At 41.1% G+C, this 20,942-nt stretch overlaps 1 protein-coding gene across 3 annotated transcripts in view; it reads left to right on the top strand.

The window, feature by feature from the left end:
- The window catches only part of cstpp1 (centriolar satellite-associated tubulin polyglutamylase complex regulator 1), a 291,026-nt gene that overhangs the window by 90,580 nt on the left and 179,504 nt on the right, over positions 1 to 20,942 (top strand). For all 3 annotated transcript variants that reach the window (XM_067994058.1, XM_067994057.1, XM_067994056.1), the window contains exon 3: positions 17,700 to 17,830. In XM_067994058.1, coding sequence (XP_067850159.1) covers positions 17,700 to 17,830 — 131 coding nt within the window. The remainder of the gene's footprint in view (positions 1 to 17,699; positions 17,831 to 20,942) is intronic.

Below are 20,942 nucleotides of genomic sequence, written 5' to 3'. Positions count from 1 at the left end.
GTAGAGCAGGTGTTAAAATGAATAAGGATGATCCAGGATGCTGTTCTGGTTCTTGTTTTTTTTCAAAAAAATTCCAAAGTTGGCCTTTTATCCATTGGCTGTTGGATCTTGCAAAATTAAGAACAGACTTTAATGCAGCTGCTTCATTTCTGGTTCCTCTAATTTGCTGCTACACATTCACGAAGCAGCAATTTCCCAATGCCAGTGCAGATAAGTTTACCCTTTTAACCTTTATATTGGGTTTATATCTGTCCACGTCCATCTTGCTACTGTTGTTGAACACTCCCACTTTGTTGTTGCTTTTGTTGGACTTGTTGACATTCCCATTGGACTTGTTGACATTCCCGATGGTGTTCTTACTAGCAAAACTCACCACTCCCCCATTGCTGGTCTTGCTCCCAGTTTTGTTGTTGTCCCACTGAATTTGCTCTAAGTCTTGTTGCCATTGGTGATGCTCAATAAATCTAAACCCAGAATTATATCTTCTCGGGTCAGAATATTAGATCCAAAGAGAAGTTGTATAAAGTTGCCAGAAAAAGTAGCAAGCCTGAGGAATGGGAGCAGTTTAGGATTCAGCAAAAAAGGACCAAGAGATTGATTAAGAGGGGAAAAATAGAGTATGAGAGTAAACTTGCAAGGAACATAAAAGTAGACTATAAAAGCTTCTACAAGTATGTAAAAAGAAAAAGATTATTGATGACAAATGTCTTCAGTCAGAAACGGGAGAATTTATAATGGGGAACAAGGAAATGGCAGAACAATTAAACAAATACTTTAGTTCTGTCTTCACGGAAGAGGACACAAATAACTTTCCAGAAATTCTAGGGAACCAAGGGTCTAGTGAGAAGGAGGAATTAAAGGAAATTAGTATTAGTAAAAAAAACTGTGCTGGAGAAATTAATGGGATTGAAAGCCGATAAATCCCCAGGACCTGATAATCTGCATCCCAGAGTACTAAAAGAGGTAGCCATGGAAATAGTGGATGCATTGGTTGTCATCTTCCAAAATTCTATAGATTATGGAACAGTTCCTGCAGATTGGAGGGTGGTAAATGTAACCCCACTGTTTAAAAAAGGAGGGAGAGAGAAAACAGGGAACTACAGACTAACATCAGTAGTAGGGAAAATGCTAGAGTCTATTATAGACGATGTGATAACAGGACACTTAGAAAATATTAATGGGATTAGACAAAGTCAACATGGATTTATGAAAGGGAAATCGTGTTTGACAAACCTGCTGGAGTTTTTTGAGGATGTAACTAGTAGAATAGATAAGGGAGAACCAGTGGATGTGGTGTATTTGGATTTTCAGAAGGCCTTTGATAAAGTCCCACATAAGAGGTTAGTGTGCAAAATTAAAGCACATGGGATTGGGGGTAATATACTGGCATGGATTGAAAATTGGTTAACAGACAGGAAACAGAGAGTAGGAATAAATGGGTCTTTTTCGGGCTGGCATGTGGTGATTAGTGGGGTACCGCAGGGACCAGTGCGTGGGCCCCAGTTTTATACAATATATGTCAATGATTTGGATGAGGGAACCAAATGTAATATTTCCACTTTTGTTGATGACATAAAACTAGGTGGGATTGTGAGTTATGAGGAAGATGCAAAGAGGCTTCAAGGTGATTTAGACAAGTTGAGTGAGTGGGCAAATACATGGCAGATGCAGTATAACGTGAATAAATGTGAAGTTATCCACTTTGGAAGGAAAAACAGAAAGGCAGAATATTATTTAAATGGTGATAGATTGGGAAATGTTGATGTACAAAGGGACCTGGGTGTCCTTGTACACCAGTCACTGAAAGCAAATATACAGGCGCAGCAAGCAGTTAGGAAGGCAAATGGTATGTTGGCCTTCATTGCTAGAGGATTGAGTACAGGAGCAAGGATGTCTTATTGCAGTTATTCAGGGCCTTGGTGAGACCACACCTGGAGTATTGTGTGCAGTTTTGGTCTCCTTACCTAAGAAAGGATATACTCATATACTTGCCATAGAGGGAGTGCAGCGAAGGTTCACCAGACTGATTCCTGGGATGGCAGGACTATCGTATGAAGAGAGATTGGTTCGACTCGGCCTGTATTCACTCGAGTTTAGAAGAATGAGAGGGGATCTCATTGAAACATATAAAATTCTGACAGGGCTAGACAGACTGGATGCAGGGAGGATGTTTCTCCTGACTGGGGGGGTCGAGAACGAGGGGTCACAGTCTCAGGATACGGGGTAAGATACTTAGGACTGAGATGAGAAATTTCTTCACTCAGAGATTGGTGAACCTGTGGAATTCTCTACCACATAAGGCTGTGGAGGCCAAGTCACTGAATATATTTAAGAAGGAGATAGATAGATTTCTAGATACAAAAGGCATCAAGGGGTATGGGAATACGGTATTGAGATAGAGGAACAGCCATGATCATATTGAATGGCGGAGCAGGCTCGAGGGGCCGAATGGCCTACTCCTGCTCCTATTTTCTATGTTTCTATGTTTCAGTGTGAGCAGCCAGGTCTAGCTCACAGTCAGTGACTTCTCACCAGCAGCGGGGGGCCCGAAATCACGTGAGTGGCTCGCACCTCTTAAAGGCAGCCTGCATTTCTTAAAGGTGGCCTGCACCTCTTATTTGCAAAATATAAGATACGGGTCCTCACAGAGCCTGAATGGAGATCAGACGTTGCACACGTAAAACACAGATGCCGATCCCGTCCCTATGTTTACAAACTGTTGAGTTATGTTAAAACATTGACTGAAGGTTGCACACTACTAAATCCCACATCCTCCAACCTGCACGCCAGACCTCACCAATCTGCCAGTCTGAGTTGGTACCAGGCCTGCGAGGGAGCTTGCACCAAGGTTCTCTGATGATGCACTAGAGGCCTTAGTGAAAGAGGTGGACAGAAGGAGGGGCGTCCTATAACCGCGGGGGTGGGGGGGGGTGGGCAAGAGGCCCTCCAGACATATGCTCATGAGGCAGAGGGAGGCAGTAGGGGACGAAGTCAGTGCCAGCCGCATAGCACCATGAACATGGATGCAGTGCAGGAAAAAGTTTGATGCTTTGACACGAGCGGTCAAGGTGAGTGAGGTCAACTGTCAGGTGGCATCTCCTACCAACTGCACCATTAGCCGCATCCACTGCTCCAAGCACTACACCCCCCATCACCCACCTACCAACAAACTCTTTCAATCAGTACTTAACTCTTCCAATCAGATGCTTCCTCTCACCCTCACACATTACCACTGTTGCAGGTCGCACACCCACAACTCACAGGTCACTCACACTGGCAGCTATTCAATCATGACAGGCGCATCACCCGGACATCCTGCAGGACACTCACCGACATACTTCCCGGTTTCTTGCAGGAGAATGTGGCGCATAACGGGAGGCAGCAATTGGCAGTGGCATTTAGCCCCTCGAGCCTGACCCGCCATTCAATGAAATCATGGTTGGTCTGTGATCTAACTCCACATAGCTACCTTAGCTCCATATCCCTTAATTCCCTTGGTTAACAAAAATCTATCAATCTCAGATTTAAAATTAACAATTGAGCTAGCATCAACTGCCATTTGCAGAAGAGCGTTCCAAACTTCTACCACCCTTTGCATGTAGGAGCATTTCCTAACTTCACTCCTACAACCATGGCTCTAAATTTTAGACTATGTCCTCTAGTCCTAGTATTCAAGTTTAGGAGCCCTCCAAAAACAGGTACAAATGTATCAGCAGCCAGAAGCAATAAACCAGCAACTAACCTTAACTCCCGCATGGTCCCTTTAAATAGCGCTGGTGGGGGGTCCTCCAAGCCGTATACGACATGTTCAGCTGTTCGTGGTTAAGACACTGCGTTGAGTGCCAAAATGGTATCTATCCCTTTAAATCAACTTTGCACGCTGATCTAACGCATATTCTCCTTGCTTTACATGGTACTGGTGTTCGTTACCTGCATGTGCGCAAACTCTTTACCAAGATGGTGTCCGGTGCACGTCACGCTAGAAGCGTGCACGCGCATTCCAGACATCATTTCGGGACCTTAGGAGGCCATGTAGCACCTAAAAACGGGTGCAACACGGCCCAATTTATAGCCCAAGATTTTTAAAAATAAAATATAGCTTTGTTCAGCAGTATTTGGATAGAATTATGATTCAAACAGTTTTGCAGTTCTGTCAAGTCAAGTGATTGGCATGATTTTTGGCTATACGGGATATCGGCTCAAATTCCTTAATGTGTAGGATAATGATGCTGAAATTTTTTTATGCAGCAAGTTTTATGATTTGGAATGCACGACCTGAAAGGGTGATGGAAGCAGATTCAATGGTAACTTTCAAAAGGGAATTGGATATATACTTGAAGAGGAAAACATTGCAGGGTTCTGGGGAAAGAGCAGGGGAATGGGACTAATTGGACAGCTCTTTCAAAGAACTGGCACAGGCACGATTGGCTGAATGGCCTCCTTCTCTGCTGTATCATTCTATGATTCTATGAAAAATGAAGGGTGATGGTATTTTTGTTTGGCAATTAAATCATATTTACACATGAAGTGTTTTATGCCATTAAATTATTTATTTATGCATTCTTATTCTGTGCCCATTAAATTCTATTGTCAAACTATACACAGACAATTAAATTACAGTTTTAATAAAGATCTGAGATATATTTAATAACCCAAGAAAATGAAATGCATTCTTTATTAAAATGGAACTGATTCTCACACACACACACAGACACACCCCAACTTGCATTTATATAGCGCCTTTAATGTAGTAAAACACCCCAAAGCGCTTCATAGGAGCGTAATCAGATAAAACTTGACACTGAGCTAAAGAAGTAGATACTAAGATGGGTAACTAAAAGTTTGGTCAAAGCGCTAGGTTTTAAGGAGCATCTTAAAGGAGGAGAGAGAGATGGAGAGTTGGAGAGATTTAGGAAGAGAACTCCTAAATTAATTAAAATTAATTTTCGGGGCATAATCTTAAAATTAGAGTCAGGCCTTTTAGGAGTGAAATCAGGAAGCACTTCTTCACACAAAGAGTAGTAGAAATCGGGAACTCTCTCCCCAAAATGCTGTGGATGCTGGGTCATTTGAAACTTTTAAGGCTGAGATCGATAGATTTTTGTTAGGTAAGGGTATCGAGGGATATGGAGCAAAGACGGTTAAATGAAGTTGAGGTACAGATAAGCCATGATCTAATTGAATGGCGGAGCAGGCTTGAGGGGCTGAATGGCCGCCTTCTGTTCCTGTGTTCCAGAGTATAAGGCCTACATGGCTGAAGGCACGGCCTCCAATAGTGGAGTGAAGAAAGTGCAGGATGCATAAGAAGCCAGAGTTGGAGGAACGCAGAGTCCTAAGACGGTTAGAGGGATGGAGGATATTACAGAGATAGGGTGAGGCGAAGCCATGGAGGGTATTGAACATGAGGATGAGAATTTTAAAATCGATGCATTGGTGGACCTGGAGCCAATGTAGCACAGCGAGCACAGGGGCGATGGGTGAACGGGACTTGGTGTGAGTTAGGGTACGGGCAGCAGAGTTTTGAATGAGCTCAAGTTTATAGAGAGTGGAAGATGGGAGGCCGACCAGGAATTACCTACAGAATAGTCGAGTCTGTAGGTAACAAAAACATGGATGAGGGTTTCAGCAGTAGATGGAATCATAGAAGTATACAACACAGAAGGAGGCCATTCGGCCCATTGTGCTTGTACCGGCTCTTTGAAAGAGCTATCCAGTTAGTCCCATTCATCTGCTCTTTCCCCATACCCCTTCAGATTTTTCCTTTTCAAGTATTTATCCAATTCCGTTTTGAAAATTACTACTGAATCTGCTTTCAACACCCTTTCAGGCAGTGCATTCCAGATCATAACAACTCGCTGCATAAAAAAATTTCTTCTGATCTCCCCCCGATTCTTTTACCAATTATCTTATATCTGTGTCCTCTGGTTACCGACCCTCCTGCCAGTGGAAACAGTTCCTCCTTATTTACTCTATCAAAACCCTTAATAATTTTGAACACCTATTAAATCCCCCGATAACCTTCTCTGTTCTAAGGAGAACTATCCCAGCTTCTCTAGTCTCTCCACATAACTGAAGCCCCTCATCCCTGGTACTAGGCTAGTAAACCTCCTCTGCACCTTCTCCAAGGCAGTGACATCCTTCCTAAAGTGTGGTGCCCAGAATTGGATACAACACTCCATTAATGGGAATTAAATTCAGAGGACAATCAAGATTGGAGTTCATTGCGCTGGCACAAGTTAGTGGGCTATTATATTTTGATGAATATCATTTTGGAAAAAAAGACGTCAACTTTTTTCATTTGACAGCTGGAATACACTATTTTATCCCATAGGTTTAAAGTGCACTGATTAATATCTAGAGGAGATTTTTGCCAATTTATTTCTTGTGTAATTGAAATGAATGATATCCCAATATAATGAGTTACAGCAGCTTTGAAATGTTATGCAGTCCTAAAAAAAAAGATTCTAAGATTAGTAGAAAATGCCGATAGTAGCCTAAAGCCTTATAGGGATTAAAGGAATATTCTTGTCTGATTTTATAACTCATTTCTGCAGCCTGTGTCTATAATGAATGTAGTGATTTTCTACAGCATTGGAGGTGATGTCATATTAGGATCAAATGAGATCTAAGTGTACTTGGCTGCCAGTTATAGCCTCTCTGTTGTGCTATTACCACATGTAAAAAAATACCTTTTGTTACATGATGTGGTAGAGAAAAACAAACATCTGTGTTTTTACAGTTCTAGTAAGAGATCATTTTGTCTGAATTTAGAAGATTTTTTTGGAAGCATTTCAACCATGCTTAGTAATGATGTTCTCAATAAAAAGTCACGGTCACCAACAGATTAGAATTTGCTAATTATTCCCATTACGAAAAATTGTCGGAGTTAGTCTTTTGTCAGAACTCTTCTTCCAATGCATTGTGGATATTTTTGCACAATGGGTGTGTTTTTTTTCTATTTGATCTAATGAAGCTATGGAAAGAGTGTCTATTTTTTGAACCAATTAAATCACTGTTTTATTACCAAAGATTTCAAAGTTTACAGATTCACAAAAAAAGTTTTGTCTATAGTACCACACTTTCAACTGGCTACTTGAAAGCATGTAAGCCATCTACCTATATTATGATTCATGAAAACTAAAACTGATTTATTACCTCAATCAAACCATGCAGGATTTGGTTTTAAAAAAACCCACAGTAAACAGGGACTGGGCCTGAAGCTGAGCTTGCTATGATTCTGATTAACTTCCAACTCACAAATCAGTGAAGAAAGCTGGAGAGCTTCTAGTTTATGACAATGTTTGGGGAAAAATGCCCTACATTAGAGGATTTTGGTTAAACTGTTAAACTTGTTATTTCTTCAGCCTAAAGTCCGAGGGATCTTTTAAATTTAACAGCAGTAAAGTTCAAAAACAACCTTGGCTTTAAACTCACTTACCAGTTTAGAAGAGGCTGAACATAATCATTTTTTATTACTATAATATTTGGTAACTTCAAAACATCCTGTTTCACAATGAGGGTAGAAGAGGAGGACCAACTTAGTAATTATTACAAAACCTATTACATAAACTGTAAATTCACTCAAGTCTTTTATAACCTGAAAATTTGGAAGTATGATAAACACCAATGTGAACAATGTCTTCTTGTTCGCTATAAAGGATGTGGGTGAGACTTTTCTAACTGATATGATTTATAAACCAGTTTTTATGGCAGGTGTAGTAATTTACAGCCTCCATAATATACTTCAAAACTTAGAGAATTGATGACAACTCCTGAAATTAGAAAAGTTGGAGTTTCTATTTATTATCAGTGCAGACCCATAGGTCGCACCCTCATTCTGATCATGGTTCTTAGAATCCAAGATTGAGTGGCTTCATAAGAGATAGTGGCATTATTGATAACTTTATAACAACAATCACAACAACTTGCATTTATTTGGCAATTTTAACGTAGTAAAACATCCATAGGCACTTCACAGGAACGATTAGCAAACAAAATTTGACACCGAGCCATATAAGGAGATGTTAGGACAGGTCATCAAAAGCTTGGTCAAAGAGGTAGGTTCTAAGAAGGAGCAAGGTAGAGAGGCAGAGAGGTTTAGGGAGGGAATCCCAGAGCTTAGGGCCTAGGCAGCTGAAGGCACTGCCGCCAATGGTGGAGTGATTAAAATCAGGGATGCGCAAGAGGCCAGAATTAAAGAGATCTTGGAGGGTTGTAGGACTGGAGAAGGTTACAGAGATAGGGAAGGATGCTCTTCATATTCAAAATTGTGTTGTCAGTTCAACAAAAATAATGGCTACTCTTTAATCAGAATGTGAGATTTTTTTCTAAACTTCAAAAATCTTTGTTTTCAATTCTCTGCTTGATATATATTTAACATCATATTGTCTGAATTTGTCTTTTTACGGAATGTCTCCACAATCTTTTTGCCTATTTTAATTCAGAAGCCTTCCTAAAAATTGAAGACCAGAATTATCTTGTCTGTGGTACTACTTAACTTTAAATAGAAGTCTTACTTTTGGCTTATCGCAGTGAATTCAACAGTGTGTCAGTGGACAATGATTAAAATACCAATTATTGGGTGTTGACGTGACAAAAATAAGCTAGCAAGACATTTTCTACATTTTGTTCCAGTGTACTATGAATCAGTGTTGTAATCATTTTGTACACGTAGACTCCATTAGTTATGTTAGTCAGTAACAGCATTGTTTCAGGTGAACAAAGTGTACCTTTTGGTATAAAAAAACCCAACAGCAGCTGAGAGGAAATAGAAAAAAAATAAGAATTTGGAAGATGTGGCATTATCCCTTTCACAGAATTTACTGACCAAGAACATCAATTTGGAAGTGGCACAAGAGCTGTATCTACTGTTATAAATTGGATAACCAGGTGGTGAAGGATAGAATACTAGAACCTAGTATTATGTTGCATCCAAGCCTTTATTCACAGAGCACAACATTACACCCACATCACACCCTAGATCAGCTCTCTTATAAATGGATACAAGAGAGGTCCCAATTGATATGCACCACTTGAATACAATTAACACTAATTGATATAAATCACATGGATACAATTAACATCCATGACAGTAAGAACAGGTTCACTGACTTAAAATCATAGAATTTTACAGCACAGAGGGAGGCTATTTAGCTCATCCTAACTATGCCAGCTCTCTGAAAGAACTGTCTACTTAGTCCCATTCCCCTGCCCTTTCTTTATTACCTTGTAAGTTTTTCTTTTTCAAATATTTATCCACGTCCTTTTTAAAGGCTGTTATAGATCCCTTTCCCAACACTGTCTCTGGTAGGACAATCCATGTCTCAACAACCCTCTGCATAAAAAAAAATTATTCTAACCTCCCCCTTTGTTCTTTTGGTGATGATGTTAGTTTTATGCCCTCACTGACCATGGTTTTTGCCTATTTATCAAATGAAAACCTTTCAAAATTTTGAGCACCTTCATCACAGTGATGCTCAATACATTAGCCACCAGCCACATGTGGTTAATTAGGAATCCAGATGTAGCTAATTGAATTTTTGATCAGTAAATAAAAAATGAATAATAGACACCGTCGTTAGGCATGTGGTCTCAATGCTTATATTTGCACGGTGTATGCATGTATGTACTTTAAACTTTTTGTGAGTTTGCTGATAAAATGGTGTCTGAGTGTTTTTTGATTGTTATATGTACTTTACTTCTTTGGTTCCTGCTTACTGGTTATTTGCTAAAATAGTGTAACACGGGTGAAAACACCTTACTTTAGCACCACGGAAACACCAGCAACATTGTATGGAGAGGGGAGCTGTCATCGTGGTCAGCTCGACCAATCAAAATAACCGACAGAACAAAGAAAGCCTAACCAAGAATGAGAGGCTTCAACAGGACACATGGTGGCAAAAAGCAAGCAGCATCCATCTGTGTTCTGGATGGAGAGCAGGAGCGGGTCTGGTGTGTCTCATTGTGCTAGACACTGTTCTCAGCATTCGTTCTGATGAAGTCAAAATACTGCTCGCAACTGCTGGACAAAAACCCAGAAGCTGCACTAAGATATGTTGTGTCTGATAAATTCATACCAGAATTCTAAACTTTGGTGAAAGAGAAAGACTACAAAGTTTCGCACTGAATGATGATAGATATTTGTTAGGTAAATATATATGTGAAGCCCGTTTACCCATATTGTGGATATGGCATTTTCTACTAAAACTAATGCATGTGGCTAAAACGTTGTCGCTGTAGCTACACCTGTGGCTAGGCAACTATTTCTGTTAGACAGCACTGCTCTATCAGATCAACTCTTTTCTGCTGTAATGAAAGGAGCCCCAATTTTTCTCATCTCTCCTAAATAAAGCCTCTTGTTCCTGGCATTATCTTAGTAAATCTCTTCTGCACCCTCCCCATGGCCTTGAAATCGTTCCTAAAGTAGAGTGGCCAAAACTGGACACAATGTTCTGACTGCAGCGTAACCAATAATTTGTTCAAGTCTTGCATTACCTCTTTGCTTTTGTAGCCCGTGCCTCTATTTATAAAACCTAGGATCCCATATGGTATTTTTTATCAACTTGTCCTCCCACTCTTAGGGGTTCAGTTACACAAATCTTTAAGTGTCTCTGCTGTTCTACTTCTTTTAAAGTTTCACCACTTTGCGCAAATTTCCTCTCCTTATTCTTATTCGAAAATATATTGCCTCACGTTTCGCCACATTAACTTACCTGCGACATCTTTCTGTCTTATCTACTAACCTGCCCGTGTCCTCTTGAAGTCACTTACTGTCCTCTTCACAGTAACCACTCTCCCCATTGTGTGCCCCTTTACCTGAATCCAGATCATTTATGTATATTTGAATATGATTAAGTTGCCTACAGATGTGAAAATACCTTCTTCATAGATGCCAACCATTTGAACGTGCGCACTACGTGTGGCAAATGCATGTTTTGACTCAGAAATCCTCAGGGATTCAGACTTCCTACACTCTGCCAATATCATCCCTTAATGCACCTCCTCAGGCTTTGCAGGGCTGCATTGGCGACGACTCCACGAGACAGGCATCACTTCATTTAATATACAACTTCGACCTTGAGATGATTGAATTGAACATTGGGAAAAAACACGAAGGTCAGTGTAAGTCCTAGCTATATCTCATTATGGTGCCAGAATTAGAACCCTGGAACAGATCACAAATACCTTGTGGTAACCCAAAATTATGATGATTATAATTTGGGTCCTCTCCTGAAAGTGTCAACGGGCAACGATTGCTGGGGCTACTGGGTTCCTAGAGAACTTGATACAAAGTATTTAACATATGAGAAGATTTTACACGCTGTCCACTACAAAGGACAGAATACCCAAGAGACATGCAGCTTACTGGAATAATACTGTGAGGTTGTTAACTTCACAAGCTGAATGCGGTAATGCTGAAGGGGAAACATTTGTGCAGGATGTGTACTATTAATTGGATACTGTTACTTCAGGAGCAATTAGTCTGATCTATGCTTCTCTATTTTGTTGATAAATTGACTTTTAATAAGGGAGGAAAATACAGTATTCCATTGTATTTCAGACTGCCCTTGAAAATGCACACCAAGCAAGCAGATGGAACTATGCCAGGAAAACTCACCACACTGTAGTGCCAATTTGCAATCTTGTAATTACTACCAGGGTTAGCACCAATGCACATTCTGGCCTACACATGACTCTAGTTCCATACTGTTATTGATTCATAATGCCTTCATGGCAACTAGGGATGGGCAATAAATATTTGGCTTGCCAATGTTGCCCACATCCCAAGAACATTTAAAAAAACACAAGTCAGGATAGTGTGCAATAATTTTATTGATGTAAGTTTAGTCTGCGAAAGTATACATGCAATACAACAGAAATATCACACATGACAATATTTAAGGAAATGTTGTTAATTTGCAAATTTTACTCTGAATAATGTGTTCCATATGGTGAATTTAATCCTCCTACTGTCAGATCCTTCTTGGTGTATACCTAAGTGGTTGTATATGTGCATCTTGTATGTTATCTGTTTGGAATGGTTCAGAGAGACTGTAAGTGGACAGATGAATAGTACATTTCTGCTGACCGATGCCTCAACATCCAGGAGTGTAATGCATGCTGCCACCTCACAGAATGATATATTGGCCTCTATTCTTAATTTCACAGACACAAATCTTTGAAGGTGCCAGGACAAGTTGATAAGGCTGTTTAAAAAAAAAACATACGGGATCCTGGGCTTTATAAATAGAGGCATAGAATACAAAAGCTAAACCTTTCTAAATCACTGGTTAGGCTTCAGCTGGAGTATTCTGCCCAATTCTGGGCACCACATTTTGGGAGGTATGTCAAAGCCTTGGAGAGGGTGCAGAGGAGATTTATTGGATGGTACCATAGATGAGGGACACCAGTTATGTGGAGAGATTAGAGAAGCTGGGATTGTTCTCCTTGGAGCAGAGAAGGTTAAGGGGAGATTTAATAGAGGTGTTCAAAATTATGAAAGGTTTTGATAGAGTAGATAGAGAGAAACTGTTACCTCTGGCAGAAGGGTCAATAACCAGAGGACACAGATTTAATATAATTGGCAAAAGAACCAGGCGGGAGATCAGGAGAATTTTTTTATGTAGTGAGTTATGATCTGGACTGCACTACCTGAAAGGGTGGTGGAAGCAGATTCAGCAGTAACTTTCAAAATAGAATTGAACATAGAAGAACATAAGAAATAAGAGCAGGAATAGGCCATACGGCCTCTCGAGCCTGCTCCGCCATTCAATGAGATCATGGCTGATCTTCGACCTCAACTCCACTTTCCTACCTGATTCCCATATCCCTTGATTCCCCTAGAGTCCAAAAATCTATCTATCTCAGCCTTGAACATATTCAATGACTCAGCATCCACAGCCCTCTGGGGTAGAGAATTCCAAAGATTCACAACCCTCTGAGTGAAGAAATTCCTCCTCATCTCAGTCTTAAATGGCCGACCCCTCATTCTGCAACTATGCCCCCTAGTTTTGGACTCTCCAGCCAGGGGAAACAGCCTCTCAGCATCTACGCTGTCAAGCCCCCTCATAATCTTATATGTTTCAATGAGATCACCCCTCATTCTTCTAAACTCCAGAGAGTATAGGCTCATTATACCCAATCTCTCCTCATAGGACAACCCTCTTATCCCAGGAATTAATCTAGTGAACCTTCCTTGCACCGCCTCTAAGGCAAGTATATCCTTCCTTAGATAAGGAGACCAAAACTGTACGCAGTACTCCAAGTGAGGTCTCACCAAAGCCCTGTACAATTGTAGTAAGACTTTCTTACTCTTGTACTCCAACCCCCTTGCAATAAAGGCCAACATAGCCTTGAAAAGGAAAAGTTTGCAGGGCTATGGGGAAAGAGCAGGGGATTGGGACTAATTGGATAGCTCTTTCAAAGAGCCGGCAAAGGCACGATGGACCAAATGGCCTCCTTCTGTGCTGTAAGATTCTACGAATCAATGATATAAATATAGGAAATCACTGACATAGATGTTGTATTCTTGTGAATTTGCCTTTATAAGGTTGAAAGAAATACAGGAAGGAAATCACTGATATGGATGAATTACTGTGAATTTTTATTCAGTTTTTGTGTGTTCAAAATCTCAGAACAGATTCAGATGAAGATTAAAAAGTTTACTGAAGAATTAAAAAGTTCTTGTTACACAAATGAGAGCAGTAAGAAAGTTTTAGGTGTGGGTTCTGTTTGATCTTTCCATCCAGCTGCAGTGTAAAAGAATGCTGACTAAAGTTAAACTACAAAAGGCAAACCATTCTTAATAAAACATTTCAAAGCTGAATAAAAAGGACTTTGAACTTCATGTTTGTTCATTTACAATGTAATAGCCCCTTAAATGAAATGTCCTTGTGTTTTAAATCTTTTATGATTCCACTAATATGAATTGCAGTAGGTTTGCATTACATCTGTCTTCACCTAGCCCAGTGTGGCCTTATGCTGACATGTACTGATTTTATCACTACTGTCTTATATTTCAAGATCACTTAATCCCAGCATTAGCTCATTTACTGGTGCCTGTTGATATTCAGCTTTCTTCATTGAAAAGTTTTTCTGTTTGTTTTTTCTTTATAACTTAAGACATTTGTGTTAGAGTCATAGAGTTATACAGCACGGATAGAGGCCCTTCGGCCCATCGTGTCCGCGCCGGCCATCAAGCCCTGTCTACTCTAATCCCATATTCCAGCATTTGGTCCGTAGCCTTGTATGCTATGGCATTTCAAGTGCTCATCCAAATGCTTCTTGAATGTTGTGAGGGTTCCTGCCTCCACAACCCTTTCAGGCAGTGAGTTCCAGACTCCAACCACCCTCTGAGTGAAAACGTTCTTTCTCAAATCCCCTCTAAACCTCCCGCCTTTTACCTTGAATCTATGTCCCCTTGTTATAGAACCCTCAACGAAGGGAAAAAGCTCCTTAGTATCCATCCTATCTGTGCCCCTCATAATTTTGTACACCTCAATCATGTCCCCCCTCAGCCTCCTCTGCTCCAAGGAAAACAAACCCAATCTTCCCAGTCTCTCTTCATAGCTGAAGCGCTCCAGCCCTGGTAACATCCTGGTGAATCTCCTCTGCACCCTCTCCAAAGCGATCACATCCTTCCTGTAGTGTGGCGACCAGAACTGCACACAGTACTCCAGCTGTGGCCTAACCAGTGTTTTATACAGCTCCATCATAACCTCCTTGCTCTTATATTCTATGCCTCGGCTAATAAAGGCAAGTATCCCATATGCCTTCTTTACCACCTTATCTACCTGTTCCGCCGCCTTCAGGGATCTGTGAACTTGCACACCAAGATCCCTCTGACCCTCTGTCTTGCCTAGGGTCCTCCCATTCATTGTGTATTCCCTTGCCTTGTTAGTCCCTCCAAAGTGCATCACCTCGCACTTTCCCGGGTTAAATTCCATTTGCCACTGTTCCGCCCATCTGACCAACCCATCTATATCGTCCTGCAGACTGAGGCTATCCTCCTCGCTATTTACCACCCTACCAATTTTTGTATCATCAGCGAACTTACTGATCATACCTTTTACATTCATATCCAAGTCATTAATGTAGACCACAAACAGCAAGGGACCCAGCACCGATCCCTGTGGTACCCCACTGGCCACAGGCTTCCAGTCACAAAAACAACCTTCGACCATCACCCTCTGCCTTCTGCCACTAAGCCAGTTTTGTATCCAAAGTGCCAAGGCACCCTGGATTCCATGGGCTCGTACCTTCTTGACCAGTCTCCTGTGGGGGACTTTATCGAAGGCCTTACTGAAATCCATGTATACCACATCCACTGCGTTACCCTCATCCACACCCCCTCAAAAAATTCAATCAAATTAGTCAGACATGATCTTCCCTTGACAAAGCCATGTTGACTATCCCTGATTAATCCTTGCTTCTCCAAGTGGAGACTAATTTTGTCCTTCAGAATTTTTTCCAATAATTTTCCTACCACTGATGTTAGGCTCACTGGCCTGTAGTTCCCCGGTTTTTCCCTACTCCCCTTCTTGAATAATGGTACTACATTAGCGGTTCTCCAGTCCTCTGGCACATCCCCTGTGGCCAGAGAGGTTCTGAATATATGTGTTAGAGCCCCCGCAATCTCCTCCTTTGCCTCACACAGTAGCCTGGGATACATTTCGTCCGGGCCTGGGGATTTATCCATTTTTAGGCCTGCTAAAACCGCCAATACCTCCTCCCGCTCGATGTTAATATGTTCGAGTATATCACAGTCCCCCTGCCGTATTTCTATGTCTACATCGTCCTTCTCCATAGTGAAAACAGATGCAAAAAATTCATTTAGAACCCCTCCTACATCTGCCGGCTCCACACACACATTGCCATTTTTGTCCCTAATGAGCCCTATTTTTTCCCTAGTCATCCTCTTACCCACCATTTTCTTGAATCCACTTTGGATAGCATTTGTTGTTATTGTTCGCACATGTATTCTCAGTGCAGACTTCCCACTATGGTTCCTGGTGCATACGTATGCAGTCAATTCATACTAAATCATGTTTTGATAGCAAAATATAAAGATTATATGCAGTGACAAGATATGCTTTTAAAGGTCAGTTTTCAGGGGATAATTTTTAAGCCATGATATTGTTTTCTTACACTAAACGTGACAGACGTATAGAAATATGAGCTTAGCACCTCTGTCATACCAGAATAATGTTAGAAGTATAAAAATCTCAGAGTTAATGTTGACTCTTGAGCACGATAGCAGGTTGTGAACAGAGGTTTTTTAAGTTTTATCTCACTTATTTAATGTGCGGTCTTGAATTCTAGTGAAAATATTTTTGTGCGTGTTAATATTTTGAGATGATCGCACTACCATATTGATGAAAGATTGCCCCATGTGAAAACAATTACAATTCAATATAATTTATGATAATAAAAACACTGAATCACTCAGATAACTGAATATACCCTGGATTTATTATTTTAACATAATTGTAATCAGGGAAGAAAAGAACCAAAGTGTAGCAAAGCTCAAAGAATGAAGCTATTATTATTTGCCAGCTAGCTCCCCTGATCTGTCAGTGGATAAATGCATTGCATGGTATGGTGCTGAGTCATGTGACAAGCAAAGTCCCAGATGTGTACTGTTATTTAGTGGTGGTAGTGACACTACAAATTCCCACAGTGTCATGTACAGATGTGGACATTTGATGGGGACCGGATTGAGCTCAGCTGTGATGGCCCCCCTCCCCCATCCCTTCAGTGAGATATGGGAAGGCTGTCTGCGTTCATGGAAACATTTCCTAGTTTCAGTCGTCAACTCAGTTGAGGAAGGGCAACAAAAGGTTCTGAATCTTTCCAGCATTTTCTGTTTTTATTTCAGATTTCCAGCATCCACAGTATTTTGCTTTTGTTTGGGTAATGAGAGAAATTGGTAAAAGAAAAATATTAACCCTTACTGAATCTTTTTGTTGTACTAACTGATTTACTCCAGTTATATGTTTTCTTAAACAGTGTAGAAATCACAATGTAGGAGGAGGTCAATTGGCCCATCATACCCATTCTGGTGCTAGCTCCTCAACTGACATTACCTGCTCTAATCCCATTTCTCTGCCCTTTTCTGCTTTCCTTTTATATTCTTCCTTTTCAAATACTTACTCAATTTACCACTTGTGGTAAAGCATTCCATGTTCTCATAATTATGTGAAAAAAATTCTTCTAACTACCCCCTTCCCTCTTCTAGTAATAATCCTGATTCTAAGCCATCTTATTACCAATTCACCAACCAGTGCAAACAATTTCACTGTTTACCCTGTCAAAACCTTTCAGAATTTTGAAAACTTCTTTTAAATCCCCCCTTAACCTTATCTGTTCCAGTGAGCAAAGCCACATTTTATGAGTCTTTCTTCATAACTATAACCTCATTCCTGGTATCGTTCTAGTGAATTATCACTGTACTATGACTCTAGGATCCTTCCAAAAGTGGGATGCCCAGAACTGCATGCAATAGGGGAAAAGCAGGTTGTATAATTATCATGAGTTTTTCACATTGCAGTATATTTTGTAATATCCCTATAAGTTAAAAGCTTTCCCACCAGACAATGCTGTTTGATTTGCTGCTATCCCATTCAATCTCAGTAATGAATGAAATTGCTTAGTTGTTTGAATGTATGAACCATAATTAATATTGTTTCTTTTCTGTTTAGTTTTAGCAGTGTCCAACATGGAAGTCACATTTTGTTTCGTGAGTTCAGTTTCATCAAAGCCACCCCTTACAATAGAGCTTCATTTATACGAATGTTCTGGCGGTGCTTTCGACAGATAGGCAAAAATGGAGGTATGTTATTCTTAGTGATCCTTTGAGAAGGTTGGTAACATTTCTGTGCCATATACAAAAATAAAAACAGTTAATATGATTTTCTACTTTTAAATATTATTCAAAATTTATTCAAGTTCTGTTGTAAAGTAATTATTTCATGCTGTACATTGGTAACTTGCAGCTTCAGCCTCATGCAACTGTCATTTTGGGGATAGAGGGTGTATGCTTTTCAAAACTGCTATTTAAGCTAGAAGAATTTTTTTTAACTATATGTTTAAATGTTATTTCAACAAACGTGGTCTGGGAATACTGTGAATTTTTTTTCATATTTCTATCCTTGTGACTTATGTAGTCACAGTTATTCAACTACAGGAACCAGAACCACTTTTTAAAAAAACTCATGCTTCGGATCCTTCAACGAACATACTAACTCTGTCATTCACTGTTAAATCAAGTTCTATTTGGGAGGGTTGAAATGGCTCAGTTTATATAATGTTTAAAGGAATACTCCACGGAAAGCTCACAAAAATCACATTGCCTAGGGCACGTCCTGAAATTGCTCGGAGCAGCGAACCAACAGTGCTCGCCACTCTACAGATTTATACTAACCTACCAACTTACTGGGTGCACTTCTAATCAGAAGTGGAGAAAAACCCAGCATTAGCATTAGCATTAGCATTAGCTCTAGCCAAGCTAGGACCCTGGAGAATCGAGAGGATCGATCTCTCCCCTCGACCAATCAGATTGTAGCATTTCTGACAAGCTGGAACGTATAATCCAGGAAGTAAAAGGTACAACACTAAAATCATTTGTAAAAACAGTTATCGACAGTGAAAAAAAGAGAGGAAGAAATAATCGAATTAATAAAAGAGACAGAAAGGAAAAGTTAAAAAAAAATGTTTATTTTTTAATGACCAAAAACTATTAAAATAAGGAGTCATGAGACTCCACATTTTTAAAAGTTAATTTTTAGTTGTTTGGCAGTCATTAAGACTTACTGCTCTATTACTTAGTTTAGACCTGGTATTTTTAAGCGTACCTGTTTTGTGACGATATTAGTTACTTTCCAGCTGGGCAGATGAGCAAGTTGGCGCTGGTCCATTGATTCCACTGATTACAGCCAGCGATATCCATAAGACCATAAGAGATAGGAGCAGGAGTAGGCCATTTGGCCCCTCAAGCCTGCTCCGCCATTTAATGAGATCATGGCTGATCTGATTTTTATCTCAACTCCACTTTCCCGCCCTTTCCCCATATCCTTTGACTCCCTTGCTGATCAAAAATTTGTCTAACTCAGCCTTGAATGTATTCAATGACTCAGCCTCCACAGCTTTTTGGGGTGAAGAATTCCAAAGATTCACGACCCTCTGGGAGAAGAAGTTCCCCCTCATTTCCGTCTTAAACGGACTTATTCTGAGACTATGCCCCCCAGTTTTAGGTCCCCCCACGAGGGGTAACATCCTCTCAGCATCTACCCAATCGAGTCCCCTCAGAATCTTGTATGTTTCAATAAGATCTCCTCTCATTCTTCTAAACTCCAATGAGTATAGACCCAACCTGTTCAATCTTTCCTCATAAGACAACCCTTCCATACCCGGAATCAACCTAGTGAACCTTCTCTGAACTGCCTCCAATGCAAGTATGTCCTTTCTTAAATAAGGGCACCAGAACTGTACGCAGTACTCCAGGTGTGGTCTCACCGGCACCCTGTACAGTTGTAGCATGACTTCCCTGCTATTACACTCCATCCCCCTAGAAATAAAGGCCAATATTCCGTTTGTCTTCCGGATTACCTGCTGTACCTATATGTTGACTTTTTGTGTTTCATGTACGAGGACACCCAGATCCCTCTGTACTGCAGCATTTTGTAATATTTCTCCATTCAAATAATATTTTTTTTTTTTATTTTTCCTCCCAAAGTGGATGACTTCACATTTTCCCACATTATATTTCATCTGCCAAATTTTTGCCCATTCGCTTAACCTGTCAATATCCCTTTGCAGACACTTTGGGCCCGATATTAGGAGGGAGGCGGGTTGGCAACGGGGGGTTGACTACGCGCCCAATGAAATCGGTGGGTTTGGCACGCAATCGTAAGTAAATTGAAGCCACTTACCTTGGCTTCTGGGTTTCGTGCTGGAAAGCAGCGCAGCGGGCGGACTGCACACCCGCATCATACGCTGTCAGCTGGAGGAGCCCTATTTAAAGGGGCAGTCCTCCACTGACTGATGCTGCAGAAAATAGGCAAAATTACAGCATGGAGCAGCCCAGGGGGAAGGTTCCTCCCAGGTTTAATGATGCCTCACTCCAGGTCTTACTGGATGGGGTGAGGAGGAAGAGGGAGATCTTCCACCCGGCGGACGGGAGGAAGTGGCCTGCCTCTGCCACTGCAAAGGCCTGGCTCAAGGTGGCAGAGGAGGTCACCAGCACCACCAACATATCACGCACCTGCATACAGTGCAGGAGGCGCTTCAATGACCTAACCAGGTCAGCCGAAGTGAGTACTCTTACTCATTCCCCTACACTCCATCTGCCGCATCACCGCCCCCACCCCACACCTCCTTCTGCACTGCCACACTACTCTATCACATCACTCCTCACACCCACTGAACCCTCATCCTCATCTTACCTGCACTTCCTCACCTCGCCAGTACTCATCCCACCACTACCACTCAACCCAATCCTCATACAATCTCATGGCTCTGACTCATACTCACTCTCATGCGTCCCTTTCACGGTCAGCCTCACCCAACCTGCCACTACCTTTGCTGCAGTCACAGGGCATGCATCACGTATGTGTAGTAGGAAGCATAAGGCAAACGTGTTGTGAGCATGAAGGGGATGCACAAGGGTGTTTGAGGGTTTGTCGTGGTTTTTACTTATATTTGATTTCTGATCAACTCACATTACATATTATATTGTCACCACTACTGCCACGTCTTGGCCATTCTTGACTGGCTTGTGCAATAAGGCCCTTTCATGTGGTTATCCATGAACACCCTTGATGCCACCCATTGGGTCACCCTACAGTGGGTGTATGTGTAGTTGCACAACTTCTTTGCGCAGGTGCCTGTTGCGCAGCACTGTGTTGTGTAGCTCCACGTGGCGTAGGTGGACAGCGTGCCTGGCG

This window comes from Heptranchias perlo, chromosome 12, assembly GCF_035084215.1.
Source record: "Heptranchias perlo isolate sHepPer1 chromosome 12, sHepPer1.hap1, whole genome shotgun sequence".
Taxonomy (NCBI): domain Eukaryota; kingdom Metazoa; phylum Chordata; class Chondrichthyes; order Hexanchiformes; family Hexanchidae; genus Heptranchias; species Heptranchias perlo.
The sequence above is the reverse complement of the archived record's forward strand: the minus strand, read 5'-3'. Positions and strand labels throughout refer to the sequence as shown.